The following is a 21,790-nucleotide window of genomic DNA, read 5'->3' as shown; positions in this document are numbered from 1 at the left end:
CGAGACTCTTTCTAGGGCACTCAGTTACATTTTCTTACACAAGAAGACTGCGATGTGAGTGGTTCATTGGATTTGAATGGTGAATTGTAAAGATAGAGAAGAGATGATTGGAATGAAGGCAAGTACTAAGACACTTAGATCTATTTGCTTGGCAAAATGGTGACATCTTTACTCGAGGTAACATTTTCTTGATAGAGATACTGCCTTCCTATAGAATTCACTTTTTATGTGTAAAGTTCTATGAGTTTTGAAAAATGCACATGGTTGTGTAACCAGCAACCGAATCAAGATACAGAAGAGTTTTATCACCTTCCTCCAATCCCTCCTTCTCCTTGTAATTAAATGTATCCTAAGTCCCAGCCCCTGGCAACAACTGATATGATTTCTTTCCTTTCCTTTTTTTTTTTTTTTTTTTCTGTAGAAGGTGAATAAAGAAAATTGCAAAATTTTATTGGTGCATTGAAAAGAGGGCATGAGTAAGTAAAAAATTGTGACATATGAAGGGAAAAAATTGTGACATATTAAGAGATAAAAAGACAATAGTTTAGCTTTATTCCAATTTTTTGATCTGATTTATATCCCTAGACAATATTACAGCTTCATTCTAATTTATTCATTTGATTTGTATCCCTAAAATGTTGCCTTTTCTAAAATGTTATGCAGATGGAGTTGTATAATATGTAACCTTTTATGACCTGTTTCTTTCTCTTAGCATAATGAGTTTGAGATTCATCTATATGATCGTGTGCATGAGTAGTGTTTGCTTTCTTTTGTTGCTGAGCAGCATTCCATTCTATGGAGATACACAGAGTTATTTTTAAAGCCATTCACTAGCTGAAGGAAATTTGGGTTGTTTCAGTTTGGGGCAAATATAAATAAAGTTGCTATAAACATTTGCCTACAGGTTTATGTTTAAATTTAAGGTTTTGCTTTTCTCGGGTAAGTACCCAAGAATGAAATTACTAAGTCATATGGTAACTTTATAAGAAACTGAAAAAATGTCCTTTAAAGTGGGTTTACCATTTTCCATTTCCGCCAGCAAGGTATGAGAGTCCAACTTGTCCCGTATCCTTGGCAGTACTCAGTGTTGTCAATTTTTGCTTTTAAATTGATTTTAGTAATTCTAACAGGTGCATAGTGGTATTTCTTTGTGGTTTGTTTTCCTTTCCATTTTAAGATATCTTTTTTCTTTTCAAGATACTTTTAAAATAAAAATTAAGCCTGGATTCCATATTGGCTCATATCATATTCAAAAGTATTAATTAGACTCTATATTTAATGTAAGCTTTGGAATGCTATTATGAAACAAGGATAATGCCATCCCTATTAAGTTTTCATTCATCTTTTAATCAACTACTTGTTGAGCACCTGCTCTCTGTACTAGCCACTGTTTAATTGGAGCATTCATGAACAAAGCAAGAATGACAACAACAACAAAAAACCATTTTCCTTTTCATTCTGTTGTAGGAGGACACATCATAATCACATAAATTATAAATAAGCATATATGTCAGATAATGAAAACTACTATGAAAGTAAATAAAGCCAGACAAAGGGATAAGGAAATAAGGGATGCTATTTGGAAAGTATGTCGTGGCAGGCCTTTCTAAGGATGACATAGAGTAGAGATCTGAATGAAGTGAGAAGCCAGCCACACTCCCATCTGAGGGCAGAGCAGCCTCCCAGGCAGAGATTACCAGGGACAGCAAAGGTTCATAGAAGGAGTATGCATGGTGTGTTTGAAGGATGGTAAATGTCTGGTGCAGAATGAGTGGTGGAGGAAGTGATGGGAAATGAAGGTTCCCAGTAATGGGAAAGAATCTTTCATCCTTCAATGAAAAGAAATTCCTTGCTGAGCTGGGCCAGATGCTCTCTAATGCCTTGAAGCACTGTAAAAGTCTGCAAAACTTTTTTAGTATAATTTTGCAAAGTTTAGTCACTGGCTTAATTCATGCTTAATTGCTGACTTAAATATTTTATAATAGTTAAAAAGCCTAGTACACTCTCTCTCTCTCTCTCTCTCTCTCTCTCTCTCATGCTGGACCTGGAAGTCAGGAGGTTTCATTTAATTTTATACATTTAACTTTATGCTGATCTAGCTTACGCCATAGCAAACTTTCTGAGACTTCTATAGTCTTTTGTTTTCCACTCTGGAATAGAAATACTTTCCCATTATTTCACGGGGCAACTGTGTAATGCCTATTTAAAGCACACTGAACTACTAAGAAGAAACAGTAAAAGAAAATTGAAATAAAATTATTGCATGGAAGAAAAAAATTGGCATCAGAAACTCAGTGAGTTAGTCTCCATTTCTCAGAAGGTTTAATTAAATATTAGGATAACATTTTTCTCTAACGATGATTTTACTGGACGACTGCCTGAGTCCTTGTGCATTAGCCTCCTTTGACAAAAAGGAGACATGGTTTCCAAAGTATGAATATTCTTGTTTTATTATTCATACAACATATTCTGTAATTCTATTTGGTTGGATGTAAAGTATTCATGCATTCTACCATTGACACCTAATAAAATTTAGAAATTCTGTAACTGGTTATTTTTAAAGTGTCATAAAATAATGGCGTTCTTTTAGCTCTTGGAACAAAATGATTCTCCGTTATCAAGGAGAATTTACCAGATCAAAGGTATGATTGATTGGAAGGGTTGGGAAGGAAATGGTTATTAGTGAGCCTACCATTCATTCTCTCCCTTTACTGTAAAGGCAGGTAGGAGGGAAGACTACCAGAGAAGAGAAAAGGTAAAATTGTCATCTCATGATAAATATACAAATGAATGACCTTCACATAAACTAATTGTGTTTTTCTAGTAGGAGAGTCCTTATCTATGAAATACTTTTTGCAATACATACCTGGTCTAAGTTTGTTTCTGTTAAATAAATATGGATTACACTATTTTATGGAGCATTTATCTCTGACAAATATCACATAAGGATGTAATTTGAGCACAAAATGGAGATGCTTTATGAACAAAAGCCCCCCTTTCTTTGAAATTTATGTCCCTGTATATGTAACTTAGAGACTTTGTATGTTATCCTGGGCCAGGATGCATCCTAAGATGGCAAGAAATGACCTGCATGCCTTCTGTACAGTCTCAGATATCTCTCTATTTTTCTTGTGCCACTCAATTACCGGTATTCTGGGTGCTACACTGTATCTTAATGTTGTCAAAAGAATAAGAGTACAGAGGAGGAGTTAGAGCTTGGGAACTGATGAGGACTGAAAAAGAAGTATCAAGCCACACTACCTCTGTCATATCACACAGATGTCAGCTGGCTGAAGAAGGCTTTGAAAGTTGATCAGAGCTTTATCCACATGAATGCAGTAACTGAGTTTGAGTCTCAAGTATAAAATGCAAGAGTTACAAAAACAGATACACTCAGGAAATGCAAATATAGTATAATTTATGAATGATCAGCAATGGTTTAAGCAGAATCAAGTTAGACACATAAATAGAGGACAGCTGATTAATTGTTATTTAGAGTCAGCATAATGCTATAATATTTATACTATCAGTGAAGGGAATGTGATTTTAATGCTAAGAGAAGGAAAATATAGGAAGAAATACACATGTAGGAAAATATATGAAATGCATGAAAGCCTTCCATCGACTTTGGATTATTTTGTGTTGGTATGCAAAGTATAGGTAGTGCAGAATTTGCCACTAGACAAAGGGACAATGAATTTGATGGCCACGTATCTCTTGAGTATTGGTGTATGCCTTTGGACTGTGGCAATTAAAATGTAAGTGACATGGCCTGCTGCAGTGACTCCTGTCTGTAATCTCAGCACTTTGAGAGGCTGAGGCAAGGGGATGACTTAAGTCCAGGAGTTCAAGACCAACCTGGGCAATATTGTGAAACCCTGTCTCTATAAAATAATAAAAACAAAAAATTAGCCAGGCATGGTGCCTTGCACCTACAGTCTGAGCTACTCAGGAGGCTGAGGTGGGAGGATCACTTGAGCCCAGGAGTTCGAGGCCATAGTAAGCCATGATCACAGTACTGCACTCCAGGCTGGGTGACAAAGCAAGACAAAATAAAGTAATAAAATAAAGTAAAAAAGAGATATTTCTCTTTTCTCTGACACTTCTTTTCTTGGGAAAAAGCTACAGGAAACAACTGCATGCAGATGGGCTCATAATCTGTGAAGGGATACAAATGTTTCTTGGATGCTTTCCATCCTGGTGAGTATGAGCCCTGATATGAGTCTTTCAGAGTGAGTTCCCTTCTCAAGAGGCAGAGATGTGCCTAGTGAGTGTAAGGGTGTAAAGGAGAGGGCTCACTGTAAAGGATCATGAGCCACAAGGTCCCTTGTAGAGACGTGTTCCAATTTATCTGAGCCATGTTATTCCTTCCCACGTTGACACTGGCAGGACTGAAAACTGGCACTTTAATCAGAAGGGTGAGTCTGGCATGATATGAGAAAGATGGATGCTATGAGGACACGTGGGGAATGTAGTGTGTACTCCAGCCTACTATGCTGGGAACGTTTCTTACAGGAGGGACTGAAAGAAAACAGGGGAGGCCTTGAGGCCAGTGATAGGGAGCAGGCTGGCTAGTCTTTTTTGAAGTATCCAAAGATAGAAAGGAGAATTTTTAATGCTGGATTAGATATATTCAATGTAAACCCGTTGTATTTCTAGAGAGATATTTAATACATAAAATACGGAAGGCTTGGGGTAATGACCACAGGAATTCAGAAAAACAGATCACTTGCCTAGTTCCAGCAGTACAGCATCAGCCTCAACTCCACAAAATGTTCTAAGCTATTTTAAGTTTTCAGAGTCCTCCTTTCTGATCTTCTTTTTTTTTTTTTAAGGAAAAAAGTAAAAGCATGCAGGTTCCTTCCAGGGGCTCTTCACACACAGTGAAAAGGATGCTCAAGGAACTGAGCTGTAGAGAACAGAACAAGGCTGGCATGTTGGACTGTCCCCACTGTATAGAAAAAATTGCTGGAGGCAACGAGAAGTGGGCAGAGTTCAGAGTCCAGAAGAGAAGTCCTCAACAGACTGACTTCAGAATAAGAAGCTGAATTGTATTCAAACTGCAAAACAAGCCATAACTGATGGCTTAAAATTTTCCCATCTAGGGTCACTACATTGATATTTTCCAGAGGATGAGCTCTCCATGCAACACAGGCAGCCCCACCTCTTGGTTTCTGTGTGGACCTGGTTGCCTCTAAGGTGAGAGAAGCTGTTCTTGACCTGCTTTTGCTGAAGGAAGAGAAAATAAGCCCTTAATCAAAGCTTTTATGACTTGCATTCTGTCCTCAGTACAACCCTGATGTTGATGTGGCTCGGGGCATACAGAAGTTTCCGTAGACGGTGAATGAAATTGCCTCCAGAGGAAATGTTGTGGCTGGCTCTTTCGATGCAACTGGGCTGAATCAAAACTCATAGCTTCTTCTCCTCTCTGTCTCCCAGTGTCCCCTTCCCAGTGGTCTTGGATGTACCACCACTCATAAATATCTTAGCCTAAGTAGTCATTCTCCTGTTCAGCCCTTATGGTCAAAGGGTCCTTCCGATCTTGACTGTCAAATGTGTCTCACCCAGGTTTCTTTTTGTCTCCATCCACTACCCCATACACTGGTTTCACCTCCCCTCCCCTCCGCTATCCCCATCCCCACCCAGTATTCCCCTCCTGGCAGCCCAGACTGCAAACTATCTTTGTTTTGAGGAATTCTCTTGAAAACGATCACATTAGCTTTCTTTAAAGGCTGCTTTTAGTAGGATAATTCTCTATTTCTTGTCTTAAAAATATCCCTGTTTCTTCAATGCTTCTGATTACTCTTGCAGAATAGTGATAAAACAGGACATGTAACTGTTTCGCAAAAATTGGCTAGGCCATTCTCTGGTGTTAGAAACCAGCCTGAAGACCACTGACAGGCTGCTAGATCAGAAGAGAGTGTTTGAAACTTTAGAGTGGTTTATACTCCAGGGAGAAATTCTTGTGTCTTCCTTCTATAGGGATGTGAATAAGCTCAAGAATGCTGATTTTTCTTTAATTTTATTTACTGATTCGTAAGGTCCTTGCTTATTTGAGAGAAACAGCTTCTACAAATACAGAATGTTATATCTATTTTCCATCATGTGACTATCTAGCTCTGAAACACAGTGAAAGTACTTTGTAGCTTCTCAGAAGTATTATTGGGGCTATTGTCCAAGAGCAATCAAATTCTGACTAATAAAAATATCTCCAGAGATATGGCTCAGACTGTGAAAAAGCCGATCTGTATGCCTGTGCCTGAACACATTAATTAAATTGCTTTCGTTAATTACATCTTATCAAAAAGATATGAGCTTAGATGAAAGTGTATTTTGCAGAATAAAATGAAACATCCAGGGACACCCATTCTGTCATTCTTCAGATATATCTTTGCCACTGTTGACAGCAAATTTAAGTCAGTTTAAAGGCGGGCGGGGGGGGACCATGGCCAAGAATGCTCTTGAAACTTCAAAAAGCTGTTCAGATATCATATTAAGATCAAACTCTGCCTCTGGGAACCTGAAGTGTTTTCAGTCTGCCACCTTTGATAAGTCCAAGTTTAAGGCAGATTTAATTAACATGCCATGAAAAGAGAAGGATATTCCAGGTGTTGATTTTTCTCCGACAAGTTTTTCCTCGCAAGAATCCTATTCAGAGACTTGGTTTCACTATATCCCAAATAGCAAACCTTCAGTCTAAGTAAAGCACAGATTGAAAATGCCAGCTGTTGTGGAAATATGACATTGAATATAATGCTTTCAGAGGAAAGGAAAATCTAACAGATATTCATTACAGTGGAGGCACATTGCATGCTACATTTACATCTGTTTTTAAATTTCATTTAAATAAAGATTTCCCTTATCTAAAAGATTATTTATTTAGAATGAACTAATATTTATTGAGCATCAACTATGTGCCAAGGGGGTACACAAACCTTTTTGTATGTAAGTATCACACTAACCTTAGAGAATCTGAGTCAGACAGGTTACATCACCGGCCTAAGCACATACAGTAAGAAGAGAAACCCGGGATCTAATCCAGGTCTCTCAATTCCAAGTCCAGGTTTGATACACAACATCCCACTGCTGCCCTGGGGATAACAGTTTTTTATTTATTATAAAGAGACTAGGAAGAATTTTCACCTAGTTTTAAACAAATATAAAAGAATGACACTTATAATCATTTAGCTTGTTTAGTGTAAAATCCCTAAGATTCGGTTTAGCAATGGTGGTCGTATTTGTCTTATAAGGAGGAGTGGTTGGGCTGAGCATGGTGGCTCATGCCTGTAATCCCAGCACTTTGGGAGGCTGAGGCGGGAGGCTTGTTTGAGGTCAGGAGTTCGAGACCAGCCTGGCCAACATGGTGAAACCACATCTCTACTAAAAATACAAAAAGAATTAGCTGAGTGTCATGGCGTACACCTGTAATCCCGGTTGCTTGGGAGGCTGAGGCAGGAGAAACGCTTGAACCTAGGAAGCGGAGGTTGCAGTGAGCTGAGATCACGCCACAGCACACCAGCCTGGGTGACAGAGTAATATGCCTCAACAACAACAACAACAACAAAAACAAAGAAGGAGTGGTTGTATGAGATGGGGGCATCAGGCAATGCTTATGTTAAATATAATTCAAGGGATTCTAGGGGGAGAACTTTAGGGCTTCCTACCCAGCAGCTCTTTTCCATTTTTTCTTGTAGTATTTTGTAATTATATCATTTTAAATGCATTATTTTGGGAAATCATGTTGCATACGTTAAAACGGCCCTGTGTCTCGGTGCACATTAATTAGGGTGACATAGAGGTTAGCTCACTTTCCAACGTGGATGGATTGAAAGTGTTTGTTTAGAGCTTTGTAATAAGTAGAATTCTGAGGTCATGTCCAGGTTCAATAGGCTCAATTATCAATGTTAAGGGAGAGGGTAATAGTAGTAGCAAACATAATTTATTTGTCACCACTCCATTAAGCAATCACTAAAACCTCAGTGTGAATTTATCTAACTTGCCTAGCTCTTAAAAAAGAGAGAGGGAGAGAAAAGATAATTCTGAAGCCAGAGTTGGGATGACCATATAAGTTATTTTGCACACCAAAACACTTATGAGAGCAAATGGGGGTCTATTAACAAAATACGAGGACAATATATGAAAATTGTCACTGTATGGTATGATCATCTTAGCTCTGGGGAAAGGCCATCTCTCACTACCGAAAACATATATTGAAGAGTTCCTCCTTCGAATAAGCACACCAAAGTGTTATTCCTGATGCTATGGCTTTTTCAGAGCTGCAGCTTCCAGGGATCATATTTCTCTAATACTACAGAGGAAATTTGAGGAACACAAGCAATTGTGTCTGGGTAGGATTCCTGAAACCCTTAGAGATTCATTATGAAACATATGAAAAAAATTCAGTCAATTTGCAATTTTTTCGGAGGCTGATTGTCCAACGAATGCATTATCTTGTGGACCCTTGTTTTATTTCTTCCACCAGTTAATTTAGCAATATGTCAGTTCTGATAAAAAGATTTGATGAGGAAAAAGATGACACAATTACATGGAATGAGTTTGGGGAATTACCAATAGATTTCAATTATCCATGGTACTCTCAGTGAAGGTTGATTGACTGTGAAGAGTGGCGATTTATCAGGACAGCCTTGCTGCTTCTCAGATGTAACTGTCCTTGTTCTTTTTGCCTTTTTTGTACAGAACATACATTGCATGGGCATTTAACACATGGACCTTCTCTTTCTCTGTTCTGTAATCTGTGATTAACAAGATTTTAAAGAATTAGCTCGCAGTATTATTTAATAATAAAATAATTAATAATGGCATAAAACCATTCACTATTAAATGACTTTTTATTGGGTGCTTTTGTTCTGGATACAAAGAAGAAGAAAACACTGGTGAACTACTCTTTTGAAGAGAAGGTAAGCAATGAGAGCCCCACAGTGTTTGACATGTGGCATATACAGTTACTAAATTGTCTTTTAAATGCAATTTTTATGTAAGCGTGACAGAATATTTGAAATGAAAGAAATGTGCTATAAATATTAAAAAATATATTCCCAGGAAAGGTACTGACTTCTTCACTAATTTGTAGCAGCCCTTTCCAAGTTTGGGTGTATCTTCTCTTTCTCAATTCAAATCTTGATCATCCTTCTGAGGACTTTCTGCTGAACTTGCTGATGTCTATTGCAAATCTAAGGATGATCTTGGCTCTTAGCTTTTAATGAAAACAAAACCTGTTTTCTGCTGATTTACATAGGCACATCTCGGAGATATTGTGGATTCAGTCACAGATCCCCACAACAAAGCAAATGTCACAATAAAGGGACTCACAAAACTTTTGGTTTCCCAATGCATATAAAAGTTATCTCTGTATTATACTATAGTCTATTAAGTGTGAAATAGCATTATAACCAACAAAGTATGTAGCTTAATTAAAAATACTTTGTAGCTAAAAAAATGCTAGCAATCATCTGAGCCTTCAGCGAGCTGTAATCCTTTTGCTGGTGAAAGATCTTGTCTCCTCCAGGTTGATGGCTACTAATTGATCAAGGTGGTGGACACTGAAGGTTACCTTACAGTAGCTGTTGCAATTTCTTAAAATAAGGCAACAATGAATGTTGCCACATTGATGAACTGTGTTTTCACCAAAGACTTCTCTGGAGCATGCAATGCTTGCTATTCAATAGCATTTTACCCACAGGAGAACTTTCAAAATTGGAGTTAGTCCTCTCAAAAATCTGCTGCTGTGTTATCAATTAAGTTTATGTAATATTCTGAATCCTTCGTTGTTGTTTCAAAAACTTTCACAGCATCTTCTCCAGGAGTAGAGTCCATCTCAAGAAACTACTTTCTTTCCATAAGAAGTAATTCCTCATTCCTTCAAGATTTATCAGGAGATTGCAGCAATTCAGTCATTCTTCAGGCTCTACTTCCAATTCTAGTTTTCTTGTTATTTCAACTACGTGTATTGAACCCTTCAGTCACTCATGAGAGTTGGGATCAACTTTCAAACTCATGTTTATGTTAACATTTTGACATTCTCCCATGAATCATAAATGTTCTTAATAGCATCTAGAATGGTAAATCCTTTCTAGAAGATTTTCTATCTACTTTGCCCAGATCCATCTAACGAATTATTATCTATGACAGTTATAGCCTTATTAAATGCAGTTCTTAAACATTAACACTTGAAAATCAAAATTACTCCTTGATTCATGGGCTGCAGAATGGGTTGTGTTAGCAGGCATGAAAACATTATTAATTTCCATGTATACCTCCACCAGAGATCTCAAGTGACCAGATTCATTGTCAATGAGCAGTAATATATTTAGATAGGAATCTTTTTTTTTTTTTTTCCTGAGCAGAAGGCTTTAACAGGGGGCTTAAAATATTCAGTAAACCATGCTGTAAACAGATGTGCTGTAATCTAGGCTTTGTTGTTCCATTTATAGAACCCAGGTAGTAGATTTAGCATAATACGTAGGGGCCCTAGGATTTTTGGAACAGTAAATGAGCATTGGCCGTCACTTGAGGTTACCAACTTCATTAGCCTCTAACAAGATGGCTTTTCCTTGGAGCAGTTGGAGCGCACACATTTACTGATTAAGTTCATCATCTTATTTGGGTGCAGTTCATGGCTTCCAAAACAATTACCATAGTAACGTCGAAGACCGCTGGTAACAGATCACCACAACAGATATAATAATGAAAAGTTTGAAATACTGAGAGAATTACCAAAATGTGACACAGCGTCACTAAGTGAGCATGTTCTGTTGGAAAAGTGGCACCAATGGACTTGCTGGATGCAAGATTGACACAAACCTTCATTTTATAAAAGATGTAGTACCTGCTAAGTCCAATAATGTGAAGTAGAGTAAAACAAGGCATGTCTGTTGTTATCTTGCATAATAGTTTAACTTATGAATTATTACTTGAATTTTTACAAGAGAAACCAGTATTATATCCCAAACCATGCTGTGAATTCATTAAGGGTGAGGGTCATTTATGACCTATCTTTGTATTTCTCCCCAAGATCTAACAGAGTTTTGAATGTATTTAGGTTGGGCCATACAAAATTGCCTATATTTGATCATTTGTGATCTGTAAAAAAGACAATTTAATATGTTCAATTTCCCAATAGTTATTCTAGAAATAATTGTGAAATGAGTCAGATTATGTTAAAATTTTACATTCTTATTTGTAAATGTATATATTGATGTATACATATACACATTTATACTTATGTATACACATGCAAATATATGTGCTAATGAGTCGTTTAGAATTAAAGATTAGCTTTATTTTTATTTTTTATTTTTCATTTTTTTGAGACAGAGTATTGCTCTGCCACCCAGGCTGGAGTGCAGTGGCATGATCTTGGCTCACTGCAACCTCCCCCTCCCGGGTTCAAGCAATTCTCTCCTCAGCCTCCCGAGTAGCTGGGACTAAAGGCACCTGCCACCACACCCAGCTAACTTTTGTATTTTAGTAGAGTCGGGGTTTCACCATATCGGAGAGGCTGGTCTCGAATTCCTGACCTCAGGTGATCCATCCGCCTCCAACTCCCAAAGTGCTGGGATTACAGGCGTGAGCCACCACGCCCAGCACCAGTTTTAATTTTTTGAGTAGACATCCAGGTCCAAACAGCCCTTTCAGTTCAGTAGCTTCTAGATGGGATTTTTTTTTTAAAAGAAATAAATGTGACCACCTCTTTTCCAGGGAAATAACTGTAGCTGAGATAACAGATCATAAATCCCTAACTCTCTAGGAATGGTAATACCTATACGGAATGATTTTCTGTGACTGTATGCTTGCTGATAATATTCTTCTGTAGAGTAATATTAGTGATAGAGATCTTTATTTTGAGTGCATGAAGTGTGCCAGGCACTGCTGTAAACATTTCACATCAATTAATTCATTGAGTCCTCGCTTCAATCTTGTAAAATAGATAATACTATTTTCTTCATTTTTCACATGAGGAAATTGAGACATGAAGTAAAGTCATTTGCTCAAGATCACACAAGTAATGATGGAACTGGCTGTTAAATTCAGGCAGTCTGGATTCAATTCTTCTTTTAAATACCACACAACCTTGTATCAATAAACATACATGTATTTTAAAAAATTAGAATAAGCTAAAAGTTATTTAGCCCTGTAAAAGGTACAGATTATGAGGAAGCATTTACAATTTGGAGTTACAGAGTTCGACAGAGTATACCTAAGGCTTGGAGACCTGTTTTATAAATCGATTTATAAACTATTAGCTCTTTTATGAGTAACTTGAAATCATTTTGAATTATAGTGCATTAGTTTCCTTCATCAAAAAGGGGAATTTATAGCACCAGTTCCTTTGCAGGAATTTATAAGAGGAGAAAGAATAATAGATCATACAACATGTGCTAATAAGAATCCTTAATTAATTAGAAAGTTTTTTCAGATTCGGTTATGAATGAATGTATGGAAATACTTTTGTAAAATTATGTTTAATGTTACCTTTCTGTAATAAGTATATTTTTAGTACAGATATTTGTTCATATCTCTAACACTTGAAAACTAAAAACTTATACAAAAGTCACACAAGCAGAGAATTATTAATGCTGCTTAACTGGGTGTGTGTATATATATACAGACATACATATATGTGTATATATATGCATATATATAATGTATATCACATATATACACAATACATACACATAAACAATATGCTTAGTAACAGAATTTGTGTTAATTTACATCTATAAGTTTTTATAATTTAATGTTTTTGCAATAAATGAAATAACTCAGTGTGATTGCTTCTGAATTGGGATGAGAAGAAACATATACTACCCTGGAATTCAGCATCAAATAGTGATAAAAGCATTAGATGGGGAACCAGGATCGTGGGCATTGTACTTCAAGTTTTGGGGCCTTAGTGCTGATTGGCTGGAAAAATGAGGTAGTCAGGTTCTATGATTTTATGTTGTTCAAGGGTTCTTGCAACTATCTTAGAGCATAATTTTTTTTTTATCAGCTCTTAAGTCTATGTTCTAGAAAATACAATTCTGTTTTTCTTAGTAAAATAATCCCAGCATACCCTTTGTTTTATGGAAATACCAAAAGCAAAACAGCCCTAAAATTTTCTTAGATACAGACTTAGTAACTTAATATAATATGTTGACTCATTCAAAACCCATGAACATTTTTCTGAAAGGAGATGCAAGAAACTGTTATTCATGGCTAAGTTTAAGAAGAAGTACCGGCAAAAAGTCTTGCGTTGATGTAGTATGGCAGTGGAGGCTTATAATTTTCTATGCTTGAATTTTCTCATCATTTCCATAAGTTAAAATTTTAATGTTATCAAGGCTTACTTGGGAAAGCTAACCGTGGTTCATTTTGTTGTTTGTTTTTATTGTTGTTCCTACTTTAGGAAGAGAGCTTAAAATTTCCAGTTAAATGAGTGTTCAAGTTCAACAGTCAAGAAGAAAGTGGTGTAAGCCAAGGTTACCTTCTTGCAGGCAGTGATGGAGTTCCCCGGGCCACCTCCTGAGCTGCCACAGCCTCTGCCCTGCTGCGGTCCCAAAACGTCACACATCCGTGATGACTCCAAGTTGCTGTTTGTGACCCAAAACACAAAAACATGTTCCAGTGAGTCATCTCTATATTTAGAAATAAAGAATAAATCACAACATGGTATATCAAAAATCATCTTTTCAGATTGCATTAAACACTGCAAATCCGATTGCTGAAATGGATATTTCTTCGTTGCATACACTTTTATAATTGGTGGAACCACTATAGATGATCCTACTGTGACCATAAAACTGCAACCCAATGCCTTCCACAGTGCTTTGAGGGATATAATTGCATCTGTCTGACTACTAGCCTTGTTAGCATCTTTTTTTAAGCAAGCAGTTATAAAACCCAAATACATTTTTCTCAATTGTCACATTAATCCAGCTCTGAAAACACCAACACATAACAAATACTCATTTTATTTTTTAAAGTGGAGGTAAAATATAATTTTAATTTGGACTCAGTATAATGCCATTTAAAAAAAAGTGTGAACTTTAGAAAATGCAAGTCATCCCTTTATCCTCTCTGTGGCTGGAGAGAGCGCCTCAAATTCTCTATCTCCAAAAGTATAGACTTACACCCCCTGCCCCCTTGCCAGCTCTGTCAAATCTTGATGGGCTTGACTACACACAGAGTTGTATTAATATTTTAAAAATATTAAAAATTGGCCGAGCACAGTGGCTCACGCCTGTAATCCCAGCACTTTGGGAAGCTGAGGCAGGCAGATCATTTGAGATCAGGAGTTTGAGACCTGCCTGGCCAATACAGTGAAACCCTGTTGCTACTAAAAATACAAAAAAATTAGCCAGACGTGGTGGCATGTGCCTGTAATCCCAGCTACTCAGGAGGCTGAGGTATGAGAATCATTTGAACCTGGGTGGCGGAGGTCTCTGTGAGCTGAGATCATGCTACTGCACTCCAGCCTGAGTGACAGAGTGAGACCCTGTCTCAAAGCAAAACAAAACAAAACAAAACAAAACAAAACAAAACAAAACAAAACAATGCTGGGTGTGGTGGCTCACACCTGTAAGCCCGAAACTTTGGGAGGGTGAGGTGGGTGGATTGACTGACCTCAGGAGTTTGAGACCAGCCTGGGCAACACAGTGAAACCCCATCTCTCTTAAAATACAAAAAATTAGCCGGGCTTGGTGGTGCACACCTGTAGTCCCAGCTACTTGGGAGGCTGAGGCAGGAGAAGAGCTTGAACCCAAGAGGTGGAGGTTGTAGTGAGCCAAGATGGTGCCATTGTACTCCAGCCTGGGCGAGAGAGTGAGACTCTGTCTCAAAAAACAAAAAACAAACAAACAAACAAAATAAATAAATAAAAAATAAAAAAATAAAAAATTGCTTCTATGTTTTCAAGATGTGATAAAAATGAAAATTATCAAATTTTTTAAATAATATGACTAGAAACTCAAAATTGAACCTCATTTAAATATAAAAACTCTCTAAATGTTATATGTATTTCTAAATATTTTTCTTCTGAAAATATAATAATTTGGACTTTTAAAATGTACTGATAGCTTAAGTCTATATGTTTAATTTTTGTTGTTGTTGTCCACACAGAACAATACACAATTCATTAACATATACTTTTGGAATACGATCTGATAGTTCTGTATAAAATTTTCAGTGCAAAAGGTAGATGTTTTCTCTTAAAACAAGTGCCAAATAAAAGATTAGTTAAACAAACAATTTATTTCTAACTAACCTATAACTCTCATGTTTCAAGCACTAAATTAATCAATTTTCAATTAGCCATAAGTCAAACAGGACATTAGTGTAGTCTTTTGGCATTTCCATTATTATGGAATGACATTTAAAAAATGACTACTGACTGTGCTGTGTAACAAATCATAGATTCAGGCAAAATCTGCACAGAGTAATTAAAATAAAATCTGTTTTGTTAGAATTTTTAATATATTACTTTTTGAGCAATTGTCACTTGAGGGCTAGAGTGAACCTAATGTACGTGAAAGGATAACATCCATATTACCTTTGCTTAGCTGAGGAAAGATAAAGAAAGGAAGGAAAGAAAGAAGGAAGGGAGGAAGGAAGGAAAGAAAAAGAGAAAGAGAGAAAGAAGAAAAAAGGAAGGAAGGAAGAAACAGAGAGAAAGAAAGAAAGAGAGAGAGGGAGAGAGGGAGAAGAGGAAGGAAGAGAACGGAAGGAAGGAAGGAGGGAGGGAGAAAGATGGAAGGAGGGAGGGAGAGAGAAAAAAAGGAAGAAAGGAAGGAAGGAAGGGAAGGAAGGAGGGAGGGAGGAAGGGAGAAAGGGAGGAAGGAAGGAAGGAAAGAAAGAAAGAAGGAAAGAAAGAGAGGAAGAAAACAAGAAAAAGAAATTAGCTGCATTTCCTGGCTGCCAATGCTGACCTATTCTGCCACGTAGCCTTTCTGAGTCTTAGTCTCATCATTTATAAATGACATGTTTGGACTAAAGTCTGTGGTTCCCTCACAGCTCTGGAAGTCACCTGGCAAAATATCAGAGATGACCGAGTTTTCAGCCCCTGTCTTTACATGTTTCCTACAATGTGGGCCTATAACTTTTTAGGCTGCCATTTACTTCAAACCCAAGGGACATCTCTCTGAATGCTTTCTTGTCCACAGGACAGTTTGGCTTTTACCAAAAGGCCAAACGGCTATTACTGTTAGGTTCCAAATAGTTTACATGTGGAAGAGAAGGCCATGCACCAAGCTAATTTTGATCTATAAAAACTTGACTTCTAAGTCAAGTTATATGACTCCTTCTAGGAGCCAGCCAAGGCCCTGTGTGCAGTTCAGGGAGACAGGATATAGGGTCCCACAGCTCTGTGTCCTGTTGCTACTGTGTCCTCCAGGCAGCTTTGATGGGCTAGTGGATCCATTCCATGCAGGCCATCCCTGGACTTACTCCCAGTGCTAAGATATCTGCTATGATTTTTAGAGGCTAGAGACGGCAGAAGTAGGAAATGGGCAAAGTGAGAAGTAAGGCTGACACAGACCTCAGGCTGCTCCTTTCAGATATGAAACATTGTAGAAATATCACTTTGAGTCCGGGCGCAGTGGCTCACACCTGTAATTCCAGCACTTTGGGAGGCCGAGGTGGGCGGATCACCTGAGATCGGGAATTCAAGACCAGCCTGACCAACATGGAGAAACCCGTCTCTACTAAAAATACAAAATTAGCTGGGCATGGTGGTGTATGCCTGTAACCCAGCTACTCAGGAGGCTGAGGCAGGAGAATCGCTTCAATCTGGGAGGCAGAGGTTGCAGTGAGCCGAGATCGCGCCATTGCTCTCCAGCCTGGGCAACAAGAGCAAAACTCCGTCTCAAAAACAAAAAACAAAACAAAACAAAACAAAACAAACAAAAAGCAAAAAAGCACTTCAACAGCCTCTGGTCACTCTGGAAGGAAATCACATCTAACTTGCGCAGAGATGGTTAGGTCCAAATTTGGGGTAATGTAAAAATAGAGAAAACTAAAAGGTCAGCCTTGAAAATTACATATTTGCCCATAAAGCACTTTTATTTATAGCTTTAGATAGACAACCTGCTACAGTACTTTTTATGCACTCAAAAGTTTAAGAACTGCTGAGCTCATCTAATAGGAGGAAGTAATGACAAGTCTACCCACAGATGTCTTGGTATGAAAGTTTTTCTGCCTCTAAGATGACTGTAAAATCCTAGTTGAAAACGAAGGTATGGAAGGGAATTAGAATGTTTTTTTGCTTGCCTGCAAGGCTGATGCCATTTGTTCTAATGCTAAGCCCGTATAGCATTAACAAATAAATTTAACTATATATATGCACATATATATTTGTTCATTGTTGTGAGTAGTAAATGAGGAAGTTGAGTCACATGGTGGGGCAAAAATTAATGCATTACTAGATGACAAGTGTAATGCAACTCCACTGTACCCACATTTAAAGCAAATGCATCTTCTGAAACACATTGTATATCATTTTAATGATGCCTAATATCAAAGAAAATGTAGGTAGGCTTATGTTTTAAAGCACCTGATGTGGGTGTGCCTTTCCAGTAGGTGACTTTACAACATGGCCCAGTCTGTTCCCATACCTTTTGGATGGAGAGAGAATTTTTAGAGTATTTACAATGATGCTGTCCTTGCTCTTTAGAGAAGCAGAACGTTTGCTGTTACAGGATGAGGCGGCGATGGCAGCAATATGAAACTCATGCCTGTATTAAAATGAGCTGAAATCGACATTAAACGAATTGCTGTCAAGAGACAGGACAGCTTTATAACTTGCTCCTAATGGGTAAGGCGGCAAATTCTTCCCTGGGACATTTTCCTTTGATTTTGACAAGTGTTGACAATATTTATTAAGCGTGACCTTTCAAACTGGTTTCATGCTGAAACTGTTAAGTGTGTTTCAATGAGGATGTAGATAAAGATGGGAAAGAAGGTATGAAGCTGAATTTGAACTAGCGATGTTAAACCAGATTTCTATAGAGCAGCTTTCTTTATAGAACAATCTCATATATTAATAAATGAGATGCTATGTTGCCACCGTATTGCTACCACTGCAGTGACTCATGCAATATGAATAAGTAGGTCACATCAATAGTGAAAACAGCCTAGGGAATATCCAGTTATTTCCCTAGAGAGAGTCGTATCCAGTTACTGGAAACTGAGTTGTCCATACATTGCGTTGCAGTTTGGTCCATGGACCAGCAGTATTGGTGTCACTTGGGAGCTTGTTGGACACCCAGAAACTCAGAGCTACTGAATCAGAATCTGCATATTGACATTAAACTCAGGTAATTTATACATCCATTAGAGTCTGAGAAATGCTTATATAACATATTAAATTGAATTCACATTCCATTTGCTTGTGGGACATCATTGTGATACTGAGAAAAATAGATCAGAGTAAAAGAGATTGGGCAAACATAGATAAAGAGGCCCAGGTGTAATATCCTCATGATATTACTTTGGTTAGGAATATTCTGCCTAGTCCTCACCTTCCCTTCTTGGTAAATCCTACTCTATCCTTTGGGTCTTGGCTTATAAATTACCTCTGGCACCTCCCTTCTCCCTTCCCCTTGCCAAGGAGGCCACTTCTCCTCTCCCACGTACTGCCAGTGCCCCACGCACACACAAACACACTTACACTCCTGCCTCGTTCCCATCCACACATTCCCACCCCACTCCAACTCAGGAAGTGAGAGAGACACTCCTCTTGTGTATTCCAACAGCACTCTGAGCCGTATCTTGCTTTAGCACTTGTCCAAAAGGCATATAATTTTGTAATATTTGTCTCTTTCCACTTTAGGCTGTATGTTCTAAAAGGGCAGGGGATCACTTAGGACACAGGACAGTGCCAGTCAGTGGGAGATGCCCAACAAGCTCTTACTGAGGTTGTTTGTTCTTATCTTTCTGGGCATCCTGATTAACCTCAAAAGATTAGGCACAAACAAGCATTTGAATTCAATGCTAAATTTTCTGCAGTACTGACAGATGGTGAGATAAGCCACATCTGAGAAGATAATTTAAAGAATTTCCCAGGATAGTTCTAATGAAAAGAGATTCTGCTGTTATGCTTGCTAAAATGTCAAGTAAACACAGGGTAAAGTTAAACCATTTTAACAGATTTCTGAAAGATAAGATTGGCCCTTGTCTTCTCCCCCCTTAAAGAATCCTCTTGGTAAAATGTAGTAATTATAATTCATTTGATTGTCTCAACCCTATTAGGAATATCTACTCTTGAGCTTTATATGAAATCCTTTAATCCCAACACTAGAAAAAAAGTAAAACTCAGAGCTACCAGAAGAGATCTTGAGCAAGGAATTGAGTTGTTGTCATTAAAATCAATTTAACAACATATGACAACCAAAAATTGAGAGGATTTTAAAATATTCAAACAGATTTTAAACAGTTCAAAATGAAAATTCTCTCAAGTGAATGTTCTTATTTTACCCTCATCCAGGGTAATTTACCTGTTACATGAAGCCCAGAGGTTTAGGTCAATTTTTCAAAAACTGACTTGTTTAAAACATCACTTGAGGGGTTAGTGTCTTCTACCTTCCTCTTCTATCCAATCTTGACAAAGACTCTTCTCTTGACCAAACTTTACTCAAGCTGCTTTGAGACATCTTTTCAGCTAGGCCTGGACCTTGGCCTCTGAGCCAGTTGTAGAGAAGAATCCTGCTATGACTTAGACTTGGATGTTTAGAAAGAATTCTCACATCCAAATATCTGATCAACGTCCTCATCTGCTCACTTTTGATAACAAAGTCCTTGGCCTGTCTACTAAGCAGCCTGTTAGGACAGTTTAGCAAAAATCCCCTACTGTGTGTGTTATTTTTTGTTTTTTTTTTTGAGACAGAGTCTCACTCTGTCGCCCAGGCTGGAGTGCAGTGGCGTGATCTCTGCTCACTGCAATCTTCACCTCTTAGGTTCAAGTGATTCTCCTGTCCTACAGGCACACACCACTATGTCCGGCTAATTTTTTTTTTTTTTGTATTTTTAGTAGAGACAAGGTTTCATCATGTTGGTCAGGCTGGTCTCGAACTCCTGACCTTGTGATCCAACCACCTCGGCCTCCCAAAGTGCTGAGATTATAGGCGTGAGCCACAGCTCCTGGCCAGAATCCTCTACTGTTGACATCCCCTCTTAGTAATTTTCTGTCCATTCACCCCTTCACTCTGCCTGTGGGGTGTAAATCCCCACTAATCCCTGCTGTATTAGGAGTTAACCTCAGTTCTGCACTGACAGCTCTCTCTCCTACTGCAATAGCTTGCATAAAATCTGTTTTACCAATTTAAATATGCATCCAGTGCAAAATTTTTCATTTACTGCTGTGCACATGTTTCTGGTTTCATCTCCTAGATAAGAAGTTTATGTTTTTTTCTTTCTTTCCTAGGTGGGACATATCATGTCATTCATTCAAATTAAATATGTCACTAACTCATTGGTAGCTGAAAGATCTACAAAATCATCATTTATTCTGTAGGATTTTAGAAAATGTGTCATAGGAAACCATTATCAAACCTTGAAAATATTTAGAAGCTATCATTGTATGTCCTGTTTCAATACTTAAAGGTGGCTCCATAGCTGGAAAATAAATCCCAGACTTCTTAATCTCCTAGACCAGTAAAATCAAAATAACCAAGGCAGTAATGATGTTATAAAGGGCCCAGCCTTTTATTTTCCCAAATAAACTTCAAGAAAACCCTTTATATTTCTGTGTTAACCATGATTCTTCAAATAAAGGGCTTTGTAACAGTGTAGCAAGAAACTGTGATATATTATCCAGGAATGATTATCCAGGATTTCTTTTCAAGAAAAGATGGGTGAGAAAATTTTATTACAGTTTTTGTCTTCAGATTGGTGAAAATGTTGTTGCAGACCTGAGTGTGGGTTTCACTTTTTGAGGTATTGGTAAGTGGCAATAAACAAAATATAAACAGGTCATTCATTATTAATCATAAAACAAGTGTCCCATTCTTAGAAGAAAGAATGGCTTCAAATTTAACTATCCTCTAGTTCAGTCTTGATTATTAAAAGAAGATGAAACCCAAAGACACTATTTAGTATTGTTATTTCATTTGCAATGTAATTTGTAAAAACCAACAGCAGATAAATTTCCTATTTTCAGTTCTGAAATCTTTTCTCAACAATAGCCAGTATAATGTTTTCTCTAAAACATTATGTTGAATATTGTTCAATTAATGCTTTTTTAATTTAGGCAACGCTGTCTATCAGATATATGCAGTAAAATGTGAAATCTCTTCTTAAACAGCTACTATATAAAATATGTGGATTATAGCAGAAAAGGCAATCAAATGGTAAACTTCCTAATGGAAGAAAACAGCTGTACTTCCAAACAGAATGTTATTGGAGATCATATAACAATATAAATAACACCTACTGAACAATCTGTGCTTTGTAAATTGATATATTATCTCTCATTAAGGAGACAATAACAAGTTATTTCCTATGGTTTGATCACTACTGTACAGATTTACTAGTTTTATATCTTTAAAAGCTGTTTCGCAATCTCAGGCTTTCCCAAGATCTCAACTATAATCCCTCATTCTGAAAAAGGATCAAGCAAGTGAGCATGATGACTTAGCCTTTTTCTCTTTTCTCTTTCATTTTTTAATGGAGGCTATGGGGGAATTTTTTCAAAATGTGTGTCCTACAAATAATGTGTATAAAAACATTATTTTAATGTAAGATAGAAAGTACACATTCCTGCTGCTAAGTTAATTTGGCATGAATACGTGCATATTTA

At 37.5% G+C, this 21,790-nt stretch overlaps 1 protein-coding gene across 3 annotated transcripts in view; it reads right to left on the bottom strand.

Annotated features, from left to right (window-relative positions):
* Positions 1–21,790, bottom strand: part of SPHKAP (SPHK1 interactor, AKAP domain containing) — a 214,262-nt gene that overhangs the window by 139,397 nt on the left and 53,075 nt on the right. For all 3 annotated transcript variants that reach the window (XM_011984954.1, XM_011984955.1, XM_011984956.1), the window contains exon 2: positions 13,487–13,592. In XM_011984954.1, the coding sequence (XP_011840344.1) occupies positions 13,487–13,592 (106 nt within the window). The remainder of the gene's footprint in view (positions 1–13,486; positions 13,593–21,790) is intronic.

The sequence above is a fragment of the Mandrillus leucophaeus genome, unplaced genomic scaffold (genome assembly GCF_000951045.1).
Source record: "Mandrillus leucophaeus isolate KB7577 unplaced genomic scaffold, Mleu.le_1.0 Scaffold277, whole genome shotgun sequence".
Classification (NCBI taxonomy): Eukaryota; Metazoa; Chordata; class Mammalia; order Primates; family Cercopithecidae; genus Mandrillus; species Mandrillus leucophaeus.
The sequence above is the reverse complement of the archived record's forward strand: the minus strand, read 5'-3'. Positions and strand labels throughout refer to the sequence as shown.